We start from the raw sequence: 21206 nt of genomic DNA on the forward strand, positions 1-21206 counted from the left end.
AAAAAAAGATCTGATGTGAAAAGGCCTGATGTGATTGGCCAAAATACCAATTAGTGGAAAAAATATCAGAATTGGGCTGCCTGTGTGAATGCAGCCCCTCTCTCTATAACCTTATCCCTTCAGGAGCCCAGCATTTCAGGTGCTAATAGACCATGGGGAGCGGATGGGTCAGTGACTAGGGTTACACGCTCTTCACAGAAGGTGTACTGTCTCAAAGATTGGAGGCTTAAAGTAAGCTGTGTCAAGTCTGTGTCTTAACATCAATAAAATAACCTCTCTAATTGCCCATAAAGTAAAAATACCATCTGTCTCCCGCACTGAGGTTTTCTTTGACTTGGTGAAAGTGTTTGTTTGGATCTGAGCGGAGGCATGGGCTGCTATTTCACATGTAACATTGTGACTTCAAGCTATAATGCAATTTTTTTGTACAGAATTAGCACAATAAACCTGCATGAAAGCTGAGGTACATCACATCTCCAACTAGCTGCAGTAGGAAGAGAAGCAGGGATAGTACGTTGGATCACACACCTGGAAAAACAACCACACAAGAAGAATGTCACAGTACCATGGCATGCTGGTATAGAAATGACCACATACTGTAGCTTCTAACACCAGACTAGAATGCCAGATAAATGGCATTAGGTTTCCTAAACTGAAACAACAAACAATTAAATGTCTGAATAAGACCCATCTCTCTACATGCAATTTTAGATTCTTTAACTTATTTCAACTGAAGGTGGATGCACTCGTTTATTCATTTAAACTAAGGCAATTCATATTTTTCTGCACACCATAAAGTACAGAGCAAAATTGCCTTGTAAACAACAACCATAAGTTATGGTGATTTAGGGAGGTGGGTGTAGAGGAGCAGTTCGTTCTTCTCTATAGAGACATCTATAACCTAAAGCAGGGTTCCCCAACTGGCCTTATTTGGCCCGCAGGTAGTTTTATATGCCTACAAAAAATGTAATTCTAACACATATGGAATCATGTAGTAACCAAAAACGTGTTAAACAAATCAAAAGTAGCCACCCTTTGCCTTGATGACAGCTTTGCACACGCTTGGCATTCTCTCAACCAGCTTCATGAGGAATGCTTTTCCAACAGTCTTGATGGAGTTCCCACATATGCTGAGCACTTGTTGGCTGCTTTTCCTTCACACTGCGGTCCAACTCATCTCAAACCATCTCAATTGAGTTGAGGTCGGGTGATTGTGGAGGCCAGGTCATCTGATGCAGCACTCCAATACCCTCCGTCTTGGTCAAATAACCCTTACACAGCCTGGAAGTGTGTTTTGGATCATTGTCCTGTGGGAAAAAAAATGATAGTCCCACTAAGCGCAAACTAGCCATGCTGGTTAAGTGTGCCTTAAATTCTAAATAAAATCACTGAGTGTCACCAGCAAAGCACCCCCACACCATCACACCTCTTCCGCCATGCTTCACAGTGAGAACCACACATGCAGTGATCATCCGTTCACCTACCCTGTGTCTCAAAAAGACATGGCAGTTGGAACCAAAAATCTCAAATTTGGACTCATCAGACCAGAGGACAGATTTCCACCGGTCTTATGTCCATTGCTCGTGTTTCTCAGCCAAAGCAAGTCTCTTCTTCTTACTGGTGTCTGTTTCAGTGGTTTCTTTGCAGCAACTCGACCATGAAGGCCTGATTCACGCAGTCTCCTTGATGTTGACATGTGTTTGTTAATTGAACTCTGAAGCATTTAGGCTGGTAACTCTAATGAACTTATCTTCTGCAGCAGAGGTAACTCTGGGTCTTCCTTTCCTGTGGCGGTCCTCATGAGAGCCAGTTTCATCATAGCCCTGGATGTTTTTTTGCGACTGCACTTGAAGAAACTTTCAAAGTTCTCTTTGCTTATTTGCACTGTTCTTGCTATAATATGGACTTGGTCTTTTACCAAATAGGGCTATATTCTGTATACCCTCCCTACCTTGTCACAACACAACTGATTGTCTTAAAAGCATTAAGAAGGAAAGAAATGTAAAAATCTACAAGGCACACCTGTTTATTGAAATGCATTCCAGGTGACTACCTCATGAAGCTGGTTGAGAGAATGCCAAGAATGTACAAAGCTGTCATCAAGGCAAAGGGTTTGTTTGTTGAGGGCTGATAGTTGTCACCCACTTCCCTTAAAAGATAGTTTGCCCTACAGCCAATTCTGTCGAATTAAAAGAATTTGCAAAAAACAGTCCGATTTCGACAGAAATATGGCTGAGACGCAAAGAAAGTTCAAGGAGAGGGGCTACAAGAATGATCAGATTAATATTGTCATTGAGAAAATTCAAACCAAAATTGACATGACCTTTTTCAAGGTCAGTCTCGCAAAAAGACGCATTCTTGCGTTTTAACTACCCGCTATTCAAAGTGCTCTAAAGAAATTAAGGGAATTGTTCAAACATTGGCACATCCTAAAATCCGATGATAGTCTCGGTAATGTGTTTTCGGACCTTCCCTTGGTCGTATTCTCGCGGGGCAGAAATCTCAGAGACCAATTGGTAAACTCTGATTTACCACCCCAATATATTCCTGAACAACGTCTATTTGCGCCCCTACTGGATGGAAATTACAAATGTAATGGCTGTGCTCAATGCAATGGCACTTATAAATGTAGATCCTTCAAACACCCACAAACAGGGAAATCGATCCCAATAAAAGGTGTTATTACGTGCTCCACTAAGGCAGTTATTTATCTTATAACTTGTCCTTGTGGTAAAAATTATGTAGGTAAAACAAAGCGCGAATTAAAAGTACGTATCTCAGAGCATCGTAGCACCATTAGGTGTAAAAACTTTACTTATCCAGTTGCGGCCCACTTCTTGGAGGCAGGCCACTCGATTTCGTCTCTGCGTTATATTGGCATCGAACATGTCACCCTCCCTAGGAGAGGGGTGACCTTGATAATTTATTGTTAAAACGAGAGGCTGCCTGGATCTTTAATTTAAAGACCCTTGCGCCCTTCGGTCTCAACGTAGACTTTGATCTGAAGCCATTCTTGTGATTATTGTGACTTTGCCATTGTAATTGTGTGTAAACTTGTATAGTCAAATTAATCTATGATCGTATGCTATCCACTTGTTTGTATGCTGTTCTTTGTATGACATTTTAATATTTGATTATTAACCAATGATATTAGGCCACTCCTGACCATGATTACAGACACCTGTGTCTTTTGATACTATATAAACGAGTCATCCCGCAGTGTCTGTGATTATACCCCGATGAAGACAGCTTGGCTGTCAAAACGTTGGTATTACATTTTTGGATCTGAGCTCCAAGAGTGTGCGGCTTTCTTTTATTTTCAAGTTTCTACTCCGCTAGCCAGCACCTCGTCTTAATAGGTGTGCGTTTCTTTTTCTTCTAGATCAAGGCAAAGGGTGCCTACTTTGAAGAATCTCAAAATAATATATATTTTGACTTGTTTAACACTTTTTTGGTTAATACTCTACATGATTCCATATGTGTTGTTTCAATGTATTGATGTGTTCACTATTATTCTATAATGGAAAAAAAGTTGGAAAAAAAGAAAAAGAAAAAAAGAAAAACCCTTGAATGAGGTGTGTCTAAACTTTTGACTGGTACAGTATGTATGTATGTGTATATGTATATAACATAAACCTTAGCCAAATACATTTAAACAAGGTTTTTCACAATTCCTGACATTTAATCAGAGTATAAATTCCCTGTTTTAGGTCAGTTAGGATCACCACTATATTTTAAGAATGTGAAATGTCCGAATAATAGTAGAGAGAATGATTTATTTCAGCTTTATTTCTTTCATCACATTTACAATGGGTCAGAAGTTTACATACACTCAATTAGTATTTGGTAGCATTGTCATTAAATTGTTTAACTTGGGTCAAACATTTCGGGTAGCCTTCTAAAATAAATTGGGTAAACTTTGTCCCATTCATACTGACAGAGCTGGTGTAACTGAGTCAGGTTTGTAGGCCTCCTTGCTTGCACACGCCTTTTCAGTTCTGCCCTCATATTTTCTATGGGATTGAGGTCAGGGCTTTGTGACGGCCACTCCGATACCTTGACTTTGTTGTCCTTAAGCCATTTTTTTCCACAACTTTGGAAGTATGCTTGGGGTCATTGTCCATTTGGAAATCCCATTTGCGACCAAGCTTTAACTTCCTGACTGATGTCTTGAGATGTTGTTTCAATATATTCACATACTTTTCCTCCCTCATGATGCCATCTATTTTGTGAAGTGCACCAGACCCTCCTGCAGCAAAGCACCTCCACAACATGATGCTGCCACCCCCGTGCTTCACGGTTGGGATGGTGTTCTTCAGCTTCCTCCAAACTTAACAATGGTCATTATGGCCAAACAGTTCTATTTTTGTTTCATCAGACCAGAGGACATTTCTCCAAAAAGTACGATATTTGTCCCCATGTGCAGTTGCATAGCATAGTCTGGCTTTTTTTCTGGCAGTTTTGGAGCAGTGGCTTCTTACTTGCTGAGCGGTCTTTCAGGTTATGTTGATATAGGACTCGCTTACTGTGAACATAGATACTTTTGTACCGGTTTTCTCCAGCATCTTCACAAGGTCCTTTGCTGTTGTTATGGGATTGATTTGCACTTTTCGCACCAAAGTACATTCATCTCTAGGAGATGGAACTCGTCTCCTTCCTGAGCGGTATGACGGCTGCATGGTCCCATGTTGTTTATACTTGCGTACTATTGTTTGTACAGATGGACGTGGTACCTTCAGGCATGTGGAAATTGCTCCGAAGGATGAACCAGACTTGTGGATGTCTACAAAATGTTTTCTGAGGTCTCAGTTGATATCTTTTGATTTTCCCATGATGTCAAGCAAAGAGGCACTGAGTTTGAAGGTAGGCCTTGAAATACATCCACATGTACACCTCCAATTGACTCAAATGATGTCAATTAGCCTAACAGAAACTTCTAAAGCCATGACATCAATTTCTGGAATTTTCCAAGTTGTTTAAAGGCAGAGTCAACTTAGTGGATGTACATTTCTGATCCACTGGAATTATGAGTAAAGTAAAGTAATTTGTCAGTAAACAATTTTTTGAAAAAATACTTGTGTCATGCACAAAGTAGATGTCCTAACCGACTTGCCAAAACTATAGTTTGTTAACAAGAAATTTGTGGAGCGGTTGAAAAACAAGTTTTAATGACTCCCACCTAAGTGTATGTAAACTTCTGACTTCAACTGTATATGTCTCACACATATATACACATATACACATAAACTCAGCAAAAAAATTAAATATCCTCTCACTATCAACTGTGTTTATTTTCAGCAAACATGTGTAAATATTTGTATGAACATAAGATTCAACAACTGAGACATAAACTGAACAAGTTTAGAGAAAGTGACTAAGAGAAATGGAATAATGTGTCCCTGAACAAAGGGAAAGTAACAGTCAGTATCTAGTGTGGCCACCAGCTGCATTAAGTACTGCAGTGCATCTCCTCCTCATGGACTGCACTAGATTTGCCAGTTCCCAAACATTTCTGGGGGGAATGGCCCTAGCCCTCACCCTCATATCCAGGTCCCAGATGTGCTCAATGGGATTGAGATCCGGGCTCTTCGCTGGCCATGGCAGAACACTGACATTCCTGTCTTGCATTCCTGTCTTGCAGGAAATCAGGGACAGAACGAGCAGTATGGCTGGTGGCGTTGTCATGCTGGAGGGTCATGTCAGGATGAGCCTGCAGGAAGGGTACCACATGAGGGGGGATGTCTTCCCTGTAACGCACAGCATTGGGATCGCCTGCAATTACAAAAAGCTCAGTCTGATGATGCTGTGACACACCGCCCCAGACCATGACGGACCCTCCACCTTGATCCCGCTACAGAGTACAGGACTCGGTGTAACGCTTTTTGCCAGTCCTGTCTGGTGCAGCGACGGTGGGTTTGTGCCCATAGGCGATGTTGTTGCCGGTGATGTCTGGTGAGGAATATTGCGGACAGTCTGAGCACTGATGGAGGGATTGTGCGTTCGTGGTGTAACTCGGGCAGTTGTTGTTGCCATCCTGTACCTGTCCCGCAGATGTGATGTTTGGATGTACCGATCCTGTGCAGGTGTTATTACACGTGGTCTGCCACCGCGAGTACGATCAGCTGTCCGTCCTGTCTCCCTGGAGCACTGTTTTAGGAGTCTCACAGTACGGACATTTCAATTTATTGCCCTCACCACATCTGCAGTCCTCATGCCTCCTTGCAGCATGCCTAAGGCACATTCACACAGATGAGCAGGGACCCTGGACATCTTTCTTTTGGTGTTTTTCAGAGTCAGTAGAAAGGCCTCTTTAGTGTCCTAAGAATTTCATAACTGTGACCTTAATTGCCTACCGTCTGTAAGCTGTTAGTGTCTTAACGACCGTTCCACAGGTGCATGTTCATTACATACACACACACACACACACACACTTACCCCAAGTTCTGTTAAACCATTGTACTGTGACATTCTGGTGGACACAAAAGATTTTGTCATTTTGACCACAAGCCCTAAACTACAGAGCAAAACCACATCATGCATTTAGAGAAAGCATGCAACCCCACAACACTCAGCACTGATGTGAACCCTGAGACAAAAAAAGATCTTCCCAAAATTCACATCATAATAAAATCTAAAAGAAGTAGTCCTGGTCACAGCACCAAATCCATAAATCACCTGATTGTCCTGAATTGTATAGAGAAGAAATGTAAAGAGACATATAATCAACACAAGGGACAGGGGACATGGTATGGAACAATGTATGGGCAAGGATTACAAAATTCTGGCAATTTTCCAGGATTTCTGGAAACTGAAATCTGGATTTCTGGGAAAGTTACCAGAGTTTTGCCACCCTGGTACGAGCTTATATGCACTGGCAATAAGCATGAAGGCCTTATTCATAATTTTATCACCACACGATGCTCTCCAAAAGGCCAAACACAGCATTCATCATGAGCAGGTGATTCCTGAGATCAAAAGGCATGATCCTCCATCACCATATAATAAGATCCATGGCTCTCAGGAGCCTGCATTGTCCAGCTGTGAACCTTGAAAGAGGGTCAATGCAACACCTAGCTGTACTGTACCTACCACCTAAAAGCAACACCTAGCACCTAGCTGTACTGTACCTACCACCTAAAAGCAACACCTAGCTGTACTGTACCTACCACCTAAAAGCAACACCTAGCACCTAGCTGTACTGTACCTACCACCTAAAAGCAACACCTAGCTGTACTGTACCTACCACCTAAAAGCAACACCTAGCACCTAGCTGTACTGTACCTACCACCTAAAAGCAACACCTAGCTGTACTGTACCTACCACCTAAAAGCAACACCTAGCACCTAGCTGTACTGTACCTACCACCTAAAAGCAACACCTAGCTGTACTGTACCTACCACCGAAAGCTTCACCTGAATATAATCTGCTTAGATTAAACATACACTGAAAACTCAACCCAACAAGTACTCAGAATCTCTTCACTTAGTTGCAAGTTTTAACAATAGAAAGATAATTACTGATATTTCTATGCGTTTAACCCAAACGGTACAATTGCCTTTACTAAAAAAACATTATCTGACTAAAACTGTCCATACTCAGAGAGACACTTCTTCTGATGTCCCCAACTAGCCTACACAGAACAAATGAATCATCACTGTCCCTCAAGAGGAGAGAAAAAGAGGCATACTGTTGTCCAGGTCATTTCTTCATAACAATAACAATTCATTATGGTGAGTTCTGAAGGGGTGCCATACACACAGCTGCAATATTGGAGTACTTACAGCTGTATGCATAATTCATCAAAGGGAGAAGGCAAAGGAAGGAAGGCATTTCATTGGGAGGATAAAGAATTCTCATTGATGTGGTACATTACATCTATCCATACGGTCATGTCAGTGTCTCCTTTCCTAATTCAAATGTTTGCTGCTTATCTGCATCACATCTCAGAGAACTATTTTTCAAGAGGTAAAATACAAAAGGTTTTAACCTGACCAGAATGAAAATAAAACTTTTAGGCTACTTGTGGGAATTTAAAAACTTTTAAAGTAAAACATGTCTCTACTAGAAGCCTCTGCATCAGCAGACCAAGACAAAACAACACTCCTCATTTGACTGAGCAATCCATTAAGTAAAAGTAAAAGCCACTGAGACAGATACAGGGAGCAAGGTGGGGGTAGAGAAGTACATTCTGTTCACTCTCTCCGCAGACAGAGTCGTGCCTAAGTGCATTTCCAATTAGTTCAAGAGATGAGAAACTGTCTGTCATTAGATAGCAAAGGGAATCCTGGCCAAAAACTACAGATAAGAGAGAGTGTTTCCGTCTGTGATTTTCATGGATATTGGAATACATGGAGTAGTGAAGATGCAATTCAACCAATATATAATGTGCACGAGGAAAGAAAGTGGATAGGGGGTTGAGAGAGTGATGGACAGTGAGGGGTTGAGAGAGATGGAGAGTGGGGGGCTTGAGAGAGAGAGAGGGATGGAGGGATGGAGAGTGAGGGGGTTGAGAGAGAGAGATGGAGAGTGAGGGGGTTGAGAGAGAGATGGAGAGTTAGGGGGTTGAGAGAGATGGAGAGAGATGGAGAGTGGGGGGCTTGAGAGAGAGAGAGAGAGCGAGTGAGGGGGTTGAGAGAGAGAGAGAGAGGGATGGAGAGTGGGGGCTTGAGAGAGAGAGGAATAGAGAGTGAGGGGATGAGAGAGAGATGGAGAGTGAGAGGGTTGAGAAAGACAGAGAGATGGAGAGTGGGGGATTGAGAGAGAGAGATGGATGGAGAGTGAGGGGGTTGAGCGAGAGATGGAGAGTGAGGGGTTGAGAGAGAGATGGAGAGGGGTTGAGAGAGAGATGGAGAGTGAGGGGTTGAGAGAGAGATGGAGAGTGAGGGGTTGAGAGAGAGATGGAGAGTGAGAGGGTTGAGAAAGACAGAGAGATGGAGAGTGGGGGATTGAGAGAGAGAGATGGATGGAGAGTGAGGGGTTGAGCGAGAGATGGAGAGTGAGGGGGTTGAGCGAGAGATGGAGAGTGAGGGGGTTGACAGAGAGATGGAGAGTGAGGGGGTTGAGAGAGAGATGGAGAGTGAGGGGTTGAGCGAGAGATGGAGAGTGAGGGGTTGAGCGAGAGATGGAGAGTGAGGGGTTGAGAGAGAGATGGAGAGTGAGGGGTTGAGAGAGAGATGGAGAGTTAGGGGGTTGAGAGAGATGGAGAGAGATGGAGAGTGGGGGGCTTGAGAGAGAGGGAGAGAGCGAGTGAGGGGGTTGAGAGAGAGATAGATGGAGAGTGGGGGGATTGAGAGAGAGATGGAGAGTGAGGGGGTTGAGAGAGAGAGATGGAGAGTGAGGGGGTTGAGAGAGAGATGGAGAGTTAGGGGGTTGAGAGAGATGGAGAGAGATGGAGAGTGGGGGGCTTGAGAGAGAGAGAGAGAGCGAGTGAGGGGGTTGAGAGAGAGATAGATGGAGAGTGGGGGGATTGAGAGAGAGATGGAGAGTGAGGGGGTTGAGAGAGAGAGAGGGATGGAGAGTGGGGGGCTTGAGAGAGAGAGGAATAGAGAGTGAGGGGGATGAGAGAGAGATGGAGAGTGAGAGGGTTGAGAAAGACAGAGAGATGGAGAGTGGGGGGATTGAGAGAGAGAGATGGATGGAGAGTGAGGGGGTTGAGCGAGAGATGGAGAGTGAGGGGGTTGAGAGAGAGATGGAGAGAGGGGGTTGAGAGAGAGATGGAGAGTGAGGGGGTTGAGAGAGAGATGGAGAGTGAGAGGGTTGAGAAAGACAGAGAGATGGAGAGTGGGGGGATTGAGAGAGAGAGATGGATGGAGAGTGAGGGGGTTGAGCGAGAGATGGAGAGTGAGGGGGTTGAGAGAGAGATGGAGAGTGAGGGGGTTGAGAGAGAGATGGAGAGTGAGGGGGTTGAGAGAGAGATGGAGAGTGAGGGGGTTGAGAGAGAGATGGAGAGTGAGGGGGTTGAGAGAGAGATGGAGAGTGAGGGGGTTGAGAGAGAGATGGAGAGTGAGGGGTTGAGAGAGAGATGGAGAGTGAGGGGGTTGAGAGAGAGATGGAGAGTGAGGGGGTTGAGAGAGAGATGGAGAGTGAGGGGGTTGAGAGAGAGATGGAGAGTGAGGGGGTTGAGAGAGAGATGGAGAGTGAGGGGTTGAGAGAGAGATGGAGAGTGGGGGTTGAGAGAGAGATGGAGAGTGAGGGGGTTGAGAGAGAGATGGAGAGTGAGGGGGTGGAGAGAGAGAGATGGAGAGTGAGGGGTTGAGAGAGAGATGGAGAGTGAGGGGTTGAGAGAGAGATGGAGAGTGAGGGGGTTGAGAGAGAGATGGAGAGTGAGGGGTTGAGAGAGAGATGGAGAGTGAGGGGTTGAGAGAGAGATGGAGAGTGAGGGGGTTGAGAGAGAGATGGAGAGTGAGGGGGTTGAGAGAGAGATGGAGAGTGAGGGGTTGAGAGAGAGATGGAGAGTGAGGGGGTTGAGAGAGAGATGGAGAGTGAGGGGTTGAGAGAGAGATGGAGAGTGAGGGGTTGAGAGGAGAGAGGGGTTGAGAGAGATGGAGAGTGAGGGGTTGAGAGAGAGAGAGAGAGAGATGGAGAGTGAGGGGGTTGAGAGAGAGAGAGAGAGAGAGATGGAGAGTGAGGGGTTGAGAGAGAGATGGAGAGTGAGGGGGTTGAGAGAGATGGAGAGTGAGGGGTTGAGAGAGAGATGGAGAGTGAGGGGGTTGAGAGAGAGATGGAGAGTGAGGGGTTGAGAGAGAGATGGAGAGTGAGGGGGTTGAGAGAGAGATGGAGAGTGAGGGGTTGAGAGAGAGATGGAGAGTGAGGGGTTGAGAGAGAGATGGAGAGTGAGGGGTTGAGAGAGAGATGGAGAGTGAGGGGGTTGAGAGAGAGATGGAGAGTGAGGGGGTTGAGAGAGAGATAGATGGAGAGTGAGGGGTTGAGAGAGAGATGGAGAGTGAGGGGTTGAGAGAGAGATGGAGAGTGAGGGGTTGAGAGAGAGATGGAGAGTGAGGGGGTTGAGAGAGAGATGGAGAGTGAGGGGGTTGAGAGAGAGATGGAGAGTGAGGGGGTTGAGAGAGAGATGGAGAGTGAGGGGGTTGAGAGAGAGATGGAGAGTGAGGGGGTTGAGAGAGAGATGGAGAGTGAGGGGGTTGAGAGAGAGATGGAGAGTGAGGGGGTTAAGAGAGATTAAGATATGTACCGTACCTCTGGACTCTTGCGGTTCTGAAGGATCTGTTTGTCCGTGTCCTTGTTTGCAAAGAAGCGAGTGCATCCTCTGTTCAAATACTGCAACACAGACAAGAATCAGTAAACAGCAGCAGATTTCATGGATCAATATACCGCAGTATGACAGTTTTAACAATACCTAAAATATCTATTGAATATCCCATCAACGCTGGTCCAGGATGGTTTAACATGATCGTCAACACATCGGACACCATGCATGACCAGTTGCAATATGGCAAACTTGATGACTTTTGAAAGTCAAAGCAAAGTAATATATCCACATCACTGTCTCTGTGTGGACTCAAATACTGATTTTTTGTTTCTTGAGTCTTGAGGATTCACCATTGTTCACAGCAAAGAGTTTATATATGGCACAAAAGACGTTTCTCCCTCTCTGTAATTGCTTTTGTGCGACTTTTAATGACTTCTCAGTAGCCTGCTCTCTTCCTGCCTGTCACTAGAGATACGGCCTGATGGTGAGTGCGACGACAACTTCCCAGGTGGGTAGGAGAGAAAAACAAAACAGAATCCGGTGGCTTATCTTGTTTGTACGAGAGGAGTATTCTCAGCTGAAACGGAACAAAGGTTTTCATTACACAGATAGGCCTTTGGGAGGATTCTGTATCTCTCTCCCTCCCCACCTCATTTTTTGTTTCCAGATCAGCAGAAAACAAGTTTAAAACGGATGAGACCATTAGAGGAAGGTAGCTCAGTCAGGTAGAAGTGCCTTGCTTTACTGGCCAGAAGAATGGCTTCACTGGAGAGATAGAAATAAGAGGCACGGCCACACAGTACACACATTTATGAAAATATGAGAGGGGAGATGTAGCCTACCGCTGAAATTATATATGTGTCAGCATTGACGTTTGACTTAGTTAATCATATCTTTTCACTGCCACTTCCTTCCTGTCTAGCTGCTCAAACCCATTTTCCTATTCGGGATCCATTAGATGCAAATCTGTACTGGGTGTGAAAGAGAAGACACTTGACTTATATGGGTGCTGTTAATTCTATATTCTAATCTGCACCTCTCGCAAGATGCGCCTGAGCCCTTGTAAAATGTCTGCCGAGAGCCAGGATCACCAAAGGTCAATAGTAATGTCCAAGTGGAATTGGATATCAGCAGAAATGTCACTGCCATTAACCATGCATCACCCCATTTGTTTATCTCCATTACAGTGGACGATATTGCTGTCAAGAAGTGGAGTCAAAGCACCTCATCTTCCTGAGGCTGAGCGGGACCAGAAACTGAAAGAGACTGAGGCTGAGCGGGACCAGACAGGGAAGTTTAAAAGAGGGACTCAATAGTGGACACAGCAGGAGGAGAGTTTTTACAACTTAGCTAAAAACCTGCCAGCTAACTATAACATAGTTAGTTTTATTTGTGAAGTTGATGCCAAGAAAATAAACGATGGCTGAGTGTGCCATCTAGTGGTCTCCGAGCCACAGAGCAACATTAACAATTCATGCAAATGTCTATCATGACGTGACATTTTTATAGCAGCATTTTATCTTTAAGCTGAAACACCAAAAGGTGTGAGCCTCCTTAATAATTAATGATGCACCGCGAAAATCAGAGGAGCTTCTCTGCCCCCCGTTGCAGAGACAGCAGAGACTGCATAGGACAGCGCAGTGTCCTTAGAATGACGAGACAAGGTTATACCCTTTTCGACTGAGACGAACAAAGCCGAGCAATACAGCGCCAGCCTGGTTACGTATCCACTCTTGAGGGACAAGACAGGGAACAAGGCTGGCCCGTAGGCCACACTCACCCTGAAGGCGTCTGGTGATTCCAGGTGGAACTTGGTCCTGATGTCCTCAGAGGCTCCAGCACACAGCCGGTAGAAGATGTGGTAGTTCCTCTCCTCCTGGCTCTGCTGGCAGATCCTGGATTTCTCCAGCAGGTAGTGGGACACGAAGCCTCCCACCACAGTATTCTAAGTGACACAACAACACATGTTCAATTATCATCAGAACTGGGTTCAAATACTACTTTAAATAATGTTCAATATTTAAAGATGCAGTCTGGGCTCTTAATAAGCAATCATACATTTATAAAATATCTTATACGAATTGCTTTTTTTATTTATATGAAATGGATGACATATTACTCAAAAGTACTGGCTGAAATTACACAAAAGCTCTAGAGCATCACTTTAAGCTGGGCTTTATTAAGCTTGCCTGGTACAATGGAACAAACACAAGTCTCAAAACTAATCTCCACCCATCTGGCACTCGAGGCAAGCCAAAGCAGACACAAAGTATTTTAAAGAATTGTCAAATCACTATTTCGGTGTTGTTGTCTGATGATTTCATCGATAGTGAATTATCATAGAGTGGTGCGGCTGCACCTTTTCGTTGAAGTGGATCTCTACAAACTTCCCAAAGCGACTACTGTTGTTATTCCTGACAGTTTTAGCGTTTCCAAAAGCTTCTAGCAGGGGATTGGCTGTGGGATTGATGAAGAAGAAAAGCAATTAAAACACTAATCCATACTGTGGTATTAGGTCATGCTGCTGGGAAGTGAAATTAATATTTACCTTCAACTATTCTCTCATCAATATCTTGACCTGTTCCATAGGATGTTGTCAAGTATCTAAAGCGCAGAAAGAAATAATCAGAGGGAAGTTAAAAGGGAAGTTTAAAGTTTTACATACGGCCTTATTTACACTCTGTTGTAGTTGATCCCACAAACTATTTTTATTTTATATTTTGTTTCATTAGAGGTTGTCACATTTTGCTGTGGTCAAAATGTGTCTACCAATTTACTCTGAAATGAAATATATACACACACTGAAATGAAATATACACACACACACACACACACACACACACACACACACACACACACACACACACACACACACACACAGAGTTGAAGTAGGAAGTTTACATACACTTAGGTTTGAGTCATTAAAACTAATTTTTCAACAACTCCACAAATTTCTTGTTATTAACAAACTATAGTTTTGGCAATTTGTTTACGACATCTACTTTGTGCAGGACACAAGTCATTTTTCCTACAATTGTTTACAGACAGATTACTTCACCGTATCTCAATTCCAGTGGGTCAGACGTTTACATACAAAATTACAGAAAATTATGTCATGGCTTTAGAAGCTTCTGATAGACTAATTGACATCATTTGACTCAATTGGAGGTGTACCTGTGGTTGTATTTCAAGGCCTACTTTCAAACTCAGTGCCTCTTTGCTTGACATCATGGGAAAATCAAAAGAAATCAGCCAAGACCTCAGAATGTGTTGTAGACCAGTAAAACAAGCCCATAACCTGAAAGACTGCTCAGCAAGGAAGAAGCCACTACTCCAAAACTGCCATAAAAAAGCCAGACTACGGTTTGCAACGGCACATGGGGACAAAGATTGTACCTTTTGGAGAAATGTCCTCTGGTCTGATGAAACAAAAATAGAACTGTTTGGACAGAATGACCATCGTTATGTTTGGAGGAAAAAGGGGGAGGCTTGCAAGCCGAAGAACACTATCCCAACCGTGAATCGCGGGGGTGGCAGCATTATGTTGTGGGGGTGCTTTGCTGCAGGAGGGACTGGTGCACTTCACAAAATAGATGGCATCATGAGGCAGGAAAAGTATGTGGATATATTGAAGCAACATCTCAAGACATCAGTCAGGAAGTTAAAGCTTGGTCGCAAATGGGTCTTCCAAATGGACAATGACCCCAATAATACTTCCAAAGCTGTGGCAAAATGGCTTAAGGACAACAAAGTCAAGGTATTGTAGTGGCCATCACAAAGCCCTGACCTCAATCCTATAGAACATTTGTGGGTAGAACTGAAAAAGCATGCGCGAGTAAGGAGGCCTACAAACCTGACTCAATTACACCAGCTCTGTCAGGAGGAATGGGCCAAAAATTCACCCAACTTATTGTGTGAAGCTTGTGGAAGGCTACCCGAAATGTTGGACCCAAGTCCAACATTTTAAAGGCAATGCTACCAAATACTAATTGAGTGTATGTAAACTTCTGACCCACTGGGAATGTGATGAAAGAAATAAAAGCTGAAATAAATCACTCTCTCTATTATTATTCTGACATTTCACATTCTTAAAATAAAGTGGTGATCCTAAGACAGGGAATTTTAGCTAGGATTAAATGTCAGGACTTGTGAAATACTGAGTTTCAATTTATTTGGCAAGGTGTATGTAAACTTCCAACTTCAACTGTATATATAAAAAACAGTTCTAGGGATCAACTACAACCATATAGAGTGAAAATACGTCTACAGGTAAACATTTGTGAGCTTCCCCTTTAATGTCAGTACTCTCAGAATATACTTATTTTACATTAACCATTAGAAACAGCCTGCCAGATCAGACTGGGTCTGTGTCCCAAATGGTACCCTAATCCTTATACTGTGAACTACTTTTGACTAGCTCTGGTAAAACATAAAATAATGCACTACATAAGGATTGGTGTGCCATTTGGGACACATCCTGTGTGTTGACGATACACAGGGAATGTCATGACTTTACCGGAGGACAAACTTGGTGTTCTCAGTCTTCCCGGCACCAGACTCCCCGGACACGATGATGGACTGGCTCATCTTTAGCACCCTCATGTCCCTGTAGGCCTTGTCAGCTGACACAGACATCCAGACAGTTGTTTACAATTTGTTAACCCTCTCCTTTTCCTCAGTGATACAAAATGAATCTCAATGGGATCATAAATTAAACCTATGGTTGCATTAGACATGCAAACTGTACAATGAATGCTCCTTGTACTTCTAAGTCACATGCTAGATGACAGTATTCATTGTTAACCATTTACCTCAGTGACATACAACTTCTCTGAATGAGATCCTCAAGATGATGTTTGCATTAGCAAAGTCACACTGCACAATGAATGCTCACTGTTAATAGGCAGGGTTGGGTAGGTTACTTTCTAAATGTAATCTGTTACAGTTACTAGTTACCTGTCCAAAAATTATAATCAGTAACTTCACTTGTGGATTACCCAAACTCAGTAACGTGATCTGATTACATTCCGTTACTTTTTAAAGATGACTTTCCCCTTAAGAGGCATTAGAAGAAGACAAAAATGTATATGCTACCAATTGAACGACTTCTATTGCAGGATAAATAATGTTAGTTCACATATCTGGCCATATATGGATGTTGTATGTTACTTTATGGGTTGGTTATGTAGGCTTCTTCTAACCCATCGCTTTCTATTACATATAATACAATTAAATGATATCTTTACATTAAAAACCAAAGTCTATCAGAATTCCAGTCATTCAAATAAATGATCTTCCAGAATAGGACTTGGAAATATGGAAGTGTAAGTTTATCCAAATTGTTTTACCTGAGCACGACCCCAAAACTAAGGACTTATTAGCCAGCCCTACTCTGTTGTTTATGATTGTGTTGTCATGGAGGACTGATTGGGCTCATTGATTAGAGTTGAAAAATAAATACTACTCTCATGGAATGGCATGCTTTGAGCACTACTGAAAGTGCTATTGACGTGAAAAAGGAATGCCATATGCTGCATTTGCTATAGGCCTATTGTTTCAATAACAAAATGTTTCAATAACAAAATGTTTCAATAACAAAATGGCTGCCCCGCCTTTTTTGGGGGGAAAAAGCTGAGGGATGGGCCTCGAAAAATGTAACCGCTCAAATTAATAGACAGAGATATGAATGCAAAGACTGACCATCCATGATATCAAAATGACCGTTTTAACCATGTTATAAGGCTATACAGTGTTTGTTTACATTTATTTAGTTTACAAACGTTGGGGTAAAACAAGCTTATATTTTGGGTTCTCATGGAGTGTGGCAGTTGAACTAAGATCATCAGGAATTTATAAGTTATATTCTTCAACAATCAATGGATGTATACATAATTTATAAGTCCAAAAATGGATGTAGCATCTACAGATTGCTCCATTAAGTCTATCAAAAGTGTGCGAGTTTGAGAATGTGTCCATCAGGCCGATGGATTTTTAAAATTTTATATCAGCATGAATTAGACTGAGTAATTGAAGCCAGACTTGGGATGGGATCCGCACTATGCAGCTGTTGCAAGAGCACCATTTCACAGGCTGTCCACTGGTTTCGAAAATAATGATTGATAGGCAACATAAATTTCTTGAATTCAACCATTATTGGGCTCAAATACACATTTGTGAACAGTCAGCGACAACAACCAAAATCTGTAAGGTGCAAATAGCTAAATGAGAGAGCAGCAGTGTGATTTACATCAATGCGCTATGTAGATATCAACAATAAGTGATTTCTCTATCGCCGTAGACTACACCACTGCAGTCATCCTTAACTCCTAGCGTTTATTCAAGTTGGATAGTCGCACCATTGGAAGACATAGCTTGGACTGTAGCCTACAAAAGTCCATTCCTGCTCTTGTCCCGCGATCCATCAAACACATTTGGTGTGTCGTCATAGGGGTCTCTGACCTCTGGCCACACTCGCTCAGGTGGAACACATTTGTGCCTTTTTTCAATGCTGATTTGAATGTCATTGAGAAAACAGAGAAGTGTCAAAGATTTTTTTTGTAAACATCCTTTCTGAATGTAAAAGTAATCCTCGAAGTAATCATCTACTTTTTCAAAAGCATTTGTAATCTGATTACAATATTTTTGCTGGTAACATAACGGATTAGAGTTAGTTTTTTTGCAATCCCTTACATGTAACGGCTCAGATTACATGTAATCCGTTACTCCCCAACCCTGTTAATAGGTAGCTAAATCACACTGGTAAGTAAAATGACTATAGACTGCCTTCTGGTAGGCAGATGTGAAAGCGTAACACATTGTCAGCACAAAAATGGCAGGTACTTTGTGTCTGAGTCCCGAATGGCACCCGATTCTCTACATAGCACACTACTTTTGACCTATATAGTGCCCATAGAGCGCCGATCAAAAGTAATGCACTATACAGGGAATAGAGTGCCATTTGGAACCTTCATTCCCAGTTCTCACCAATAGCGTAGACGTGGGGCGGAAGGGTGCCCAGGGACCTCCCATGGTACTGTTTAATGGTCTCGGGAGTATAGAGCTTTGGGATGTCATAGTAGGGGTTCACTGCTATCAGGATATTAGCTACAAATGTCTGTGAGAAAAACAAAGAGAAGTCAGAAATACTCTAGTACACATACAGGAATCTGTTTTTAGTGAGACGCTGTACATTTGTGTTGATATGACACCCAGTTTTTTCTCAGTGACCTAAGAAAACACTTGAGTCCCATCACTGCTAAAAGGAATTGTCACTTCATAGGACAAAGCAGGCAGTTTCTCACTGCAACCACTAGATGCCACCTGTTGGAAAACAAGTGTCCCACCGGTCTCCTCTCCACACCTGCCGGCATTCACGTCCCCCTGCCTGCCCCGTCACATCAGAGGACCTAATTAAGTTCAGTGGGGAACAGGATAGCACTCCCTGGCTCTGTTCTGCTCCCTGGCTGATTATAGAGGTCACCTGAGCCTGGGGTAGACACAGGGGCCAGCAGGGAGAGTGACAACAAGAGCTAGCTGTGTGTGTGTGCCACTGTAACTGGCCTACCTCCCAGCAAACACCTGACACAGCCCTGTGTGACAATGACAAGTCCATCACGCCTGTCACACTGGGAAGCAGGGAGGGAGGGGACCCACCACAACACATACGGTAGGCACAGAGAGACTGAAGTGACAGGGCTTTAGCATAATAATGAGTGGGTGTTCTATTGAACTTACCCCTGCTGGTTCAACCTGTGGCCTGTACACCATTGCACAGACCAGATTGATGAGGAAGACAGCAGGATATAGCTATGTCTGTTATAAAGTACTTACATAAATTCTGTCTTTACTATACCGCACACGGACGTTGTTCAAGAGTGTGGCTTCATTCAAGTACATTAAAGAACCTGAAAAACAACAGATCTGAAGTAAGTTAAGCCAGACTAATCACAACTGTCAAAAGAAGAGGATCAAAATGAAAAACACATAAGAACTTAATGGCACAAAATGACATTCCTCAATCCTCAGGGGAATCATTTGCATCGGGCAACAGTTTCAGGGTTGTAATTTAGTTCATAACTTCATATAGTGCTGTAAAAACACTTAGGTGTCAGTTAGGGTAGCTTTATGAGATGGTGAGAAACAAAGACCTTGTGGAGACTGAAGCCTTTTGGTAAAACAAACTCACAGTTGTCTTCCACATGTTTGTTGACATCATCCTCAGCCGGAAACACTTGGTTGATCTGGGCCGTAAAGCTCTGAAAAAACAAGATGGCGGTGACAGATGATCAACTAGTCTTTTGTACTTTTAGCATGCCACTATGCTGACACTAGGCTGTTCTCTTTGTTGAAGAGTGGGCAACTACATCAAGTTCACGTGGCTTAGAACATTAAACAATACCCAAAGGAGAGAGAAAGGAGAACATTTTAATCATTAGGTATATTTGGATTCCAATCAATCTGCTTGCTTTTAATGATATAAATCAGGAGTCTTTTCAAGTCTGTCAATGTGTTATTTTTGCACTCCCAATGAGCTACTAAAAATACTGACTGTTCAGATGCCATTGCTGGTAGGGCCTGGCTCCAGGGCTTGGCGTACGCAGCAGTAAGTGACAAATCAGGGGACAATTGATTATTTGGAGAGAGGCAGAAACAGGATCTGGGAGCTAGCTAGAGAGGTGTTGGCTGGCTGCAAGCTCTTCCAGCCCATGGTTGTTAGTCAGCACCTCCACTGCAGAGTACAGCCACCGTGCCATATTCACTAGAGTTATCAGCACATATGCATGGCCCAGGAAAAACAATACAGCTAGAAGTGCTGTGAGGCTGGAGCTAGTCTGGCGTTAGTAGGGTGTGTGTGTTTGTTACTCGTAGCACGTGTTTAGGGTAAACACATCTGGTGAACACTATGGGTTATTTCAGAATCCTAAAAGCATCTCAAAGCACATTGCGAGTAAGTAAGCGTGACTCAGTGTGTGAAAGAACACCAAAGGGTTAGTCTGACTGATGAGATTTACTAGTCCCTCCCTCTCTCTCCACCCCTCCCTCCCTCTCTACCCACCCCTCCCTCCCTCTCTCTCCACCCCTCCCTCCCTCTCTACCCACCCACCCCTCCCTCCATCTCTCTCCACCCCTCCCTCCCTCTCTCTCCACCCCTCCCTCCCTCTCTCCACCCACCCCTCCCTCCCTCTCCCTCCCTCCCTCCCTCTCTACCCACCCACCCCTCCCTCCCTCTCTCTCCACCCCTCCCTCCCTCTCTCCACCCACCCCTCCCTCCCTCTCCCTCCCTCTCTACCCACCCACCCCTCCCTCCCTCTCTCTCCACCCCTCCCTCCCTCTCTACCCACCCCTCCCTCCCTCCCTCTCTCCACCCACCCCTCCCTCCCTCTCCCTCTCTCCACCCCTCCCTCCCTCCCTCTCTACACACCCCTCCCTCCCTCCCTCTCTCCACCCACCCCTCCCTCCCTCCCTCTCTCTACCCACCCCTCCCTCCCTCTCTACCCACCCCTCCCTCCCTCCCTCTCTACCCACCCCTCCCTCCCTCCCTCTCCCTCTCTCCACCCACCCCTCCCTCCCTCTCTCTACCCACCCCTCCCTCCCTCTCTCTACCCACCCCTCCCTCCCTCTCCCTCTCTCCACCCCTCCCTCCCTCCCTCCCTCCCTCTCCCCTCCCTCCCTCCCTCCCTCTACCCCTCCCTCCCTCCCTCCCTCTACCCACCCCTCCCTCCCTTTCTCCACCTCTCCCTCCCTCTCTCTCTCTCCACCCCTCCCTTCTCTCTCTCCACCCCTCCCTCCTCTCTCTCCACCCCTCCCTCCCTCCCTCTCCCTCTCTCCCTCTCTCCCCACCCCTCCCTCCCTCTCCCGCTCTCCCCCTCTACCCACCCCTCCCTCCCTCTCCACCTCTCCCTCCCTCTCAACCTACCCCTCTCTCCCTCCCTCTCTACCCCTCCCTCTCTCTCTACCCTCTCCACCCCTCACTCACTCCCTCCCTCTCCACCCCTCACTC

General features: G+C 44.3%; 1 protein-coding gene across 6 annotated transcripts in view; it reads right to left on the reverse strand.

Moving 5' to 3' along the window:
- The window catches only part of LOC118398780 (unconventional myosin-VI-like), a 128698-nt gene that overhangs the window by 65806 nt on the left and 41686 nt on the right, over positions 1–21206 (reverse strand). For all 6 annotated transcript variants that reach the window (XM_035794476.2, XM_035794475.2, XM_035794479.2 and 3 more), the window contains 8 exons: positions 19392–19461; positions 19037–19110; positions 18191–18320; positions 15723–15828; positions 13755–13810; positions 13566–13663; positions 12987–13151; positions 11194–11274 (listed from right to left, as the gene is read on the reverse strand). In XM_035794476.2, coding sequence (XP_035650369.1) covers positions 11194–11274; positions 12987–13151; positions 13566–13663; positions 13755–13810; positions 15723–15828; positions 18191–18320; positions 19037–19110; positions 19392–19461 — 780 coding nt within the window. The remainder of the gene's footprint in view (positions 1–11193; positions 11275–12986; positions 13152–13565; positions 13664–13754; positions 13811–15722; positions 15829–18190; positions 18321–19036; positions 19111–19391; positions 19462–21206) is intronic.

Source organism: Oncorhynchus keta, chromosome 19 (genome assembly GCF_023373465.1).
Source record: "Oncorhynchus keta strain PuntledgeMale-10-30-2019 chromosome 19, Oket_V2, whole genome shotgun sequence".
Classification (NCBI taxonomy): Eukaryota; Metazoa; Chordata; class Actinopteri; order Salmoniformes; family Salmonidae; genus Oncorhynchus; species Oncorhynchus keta.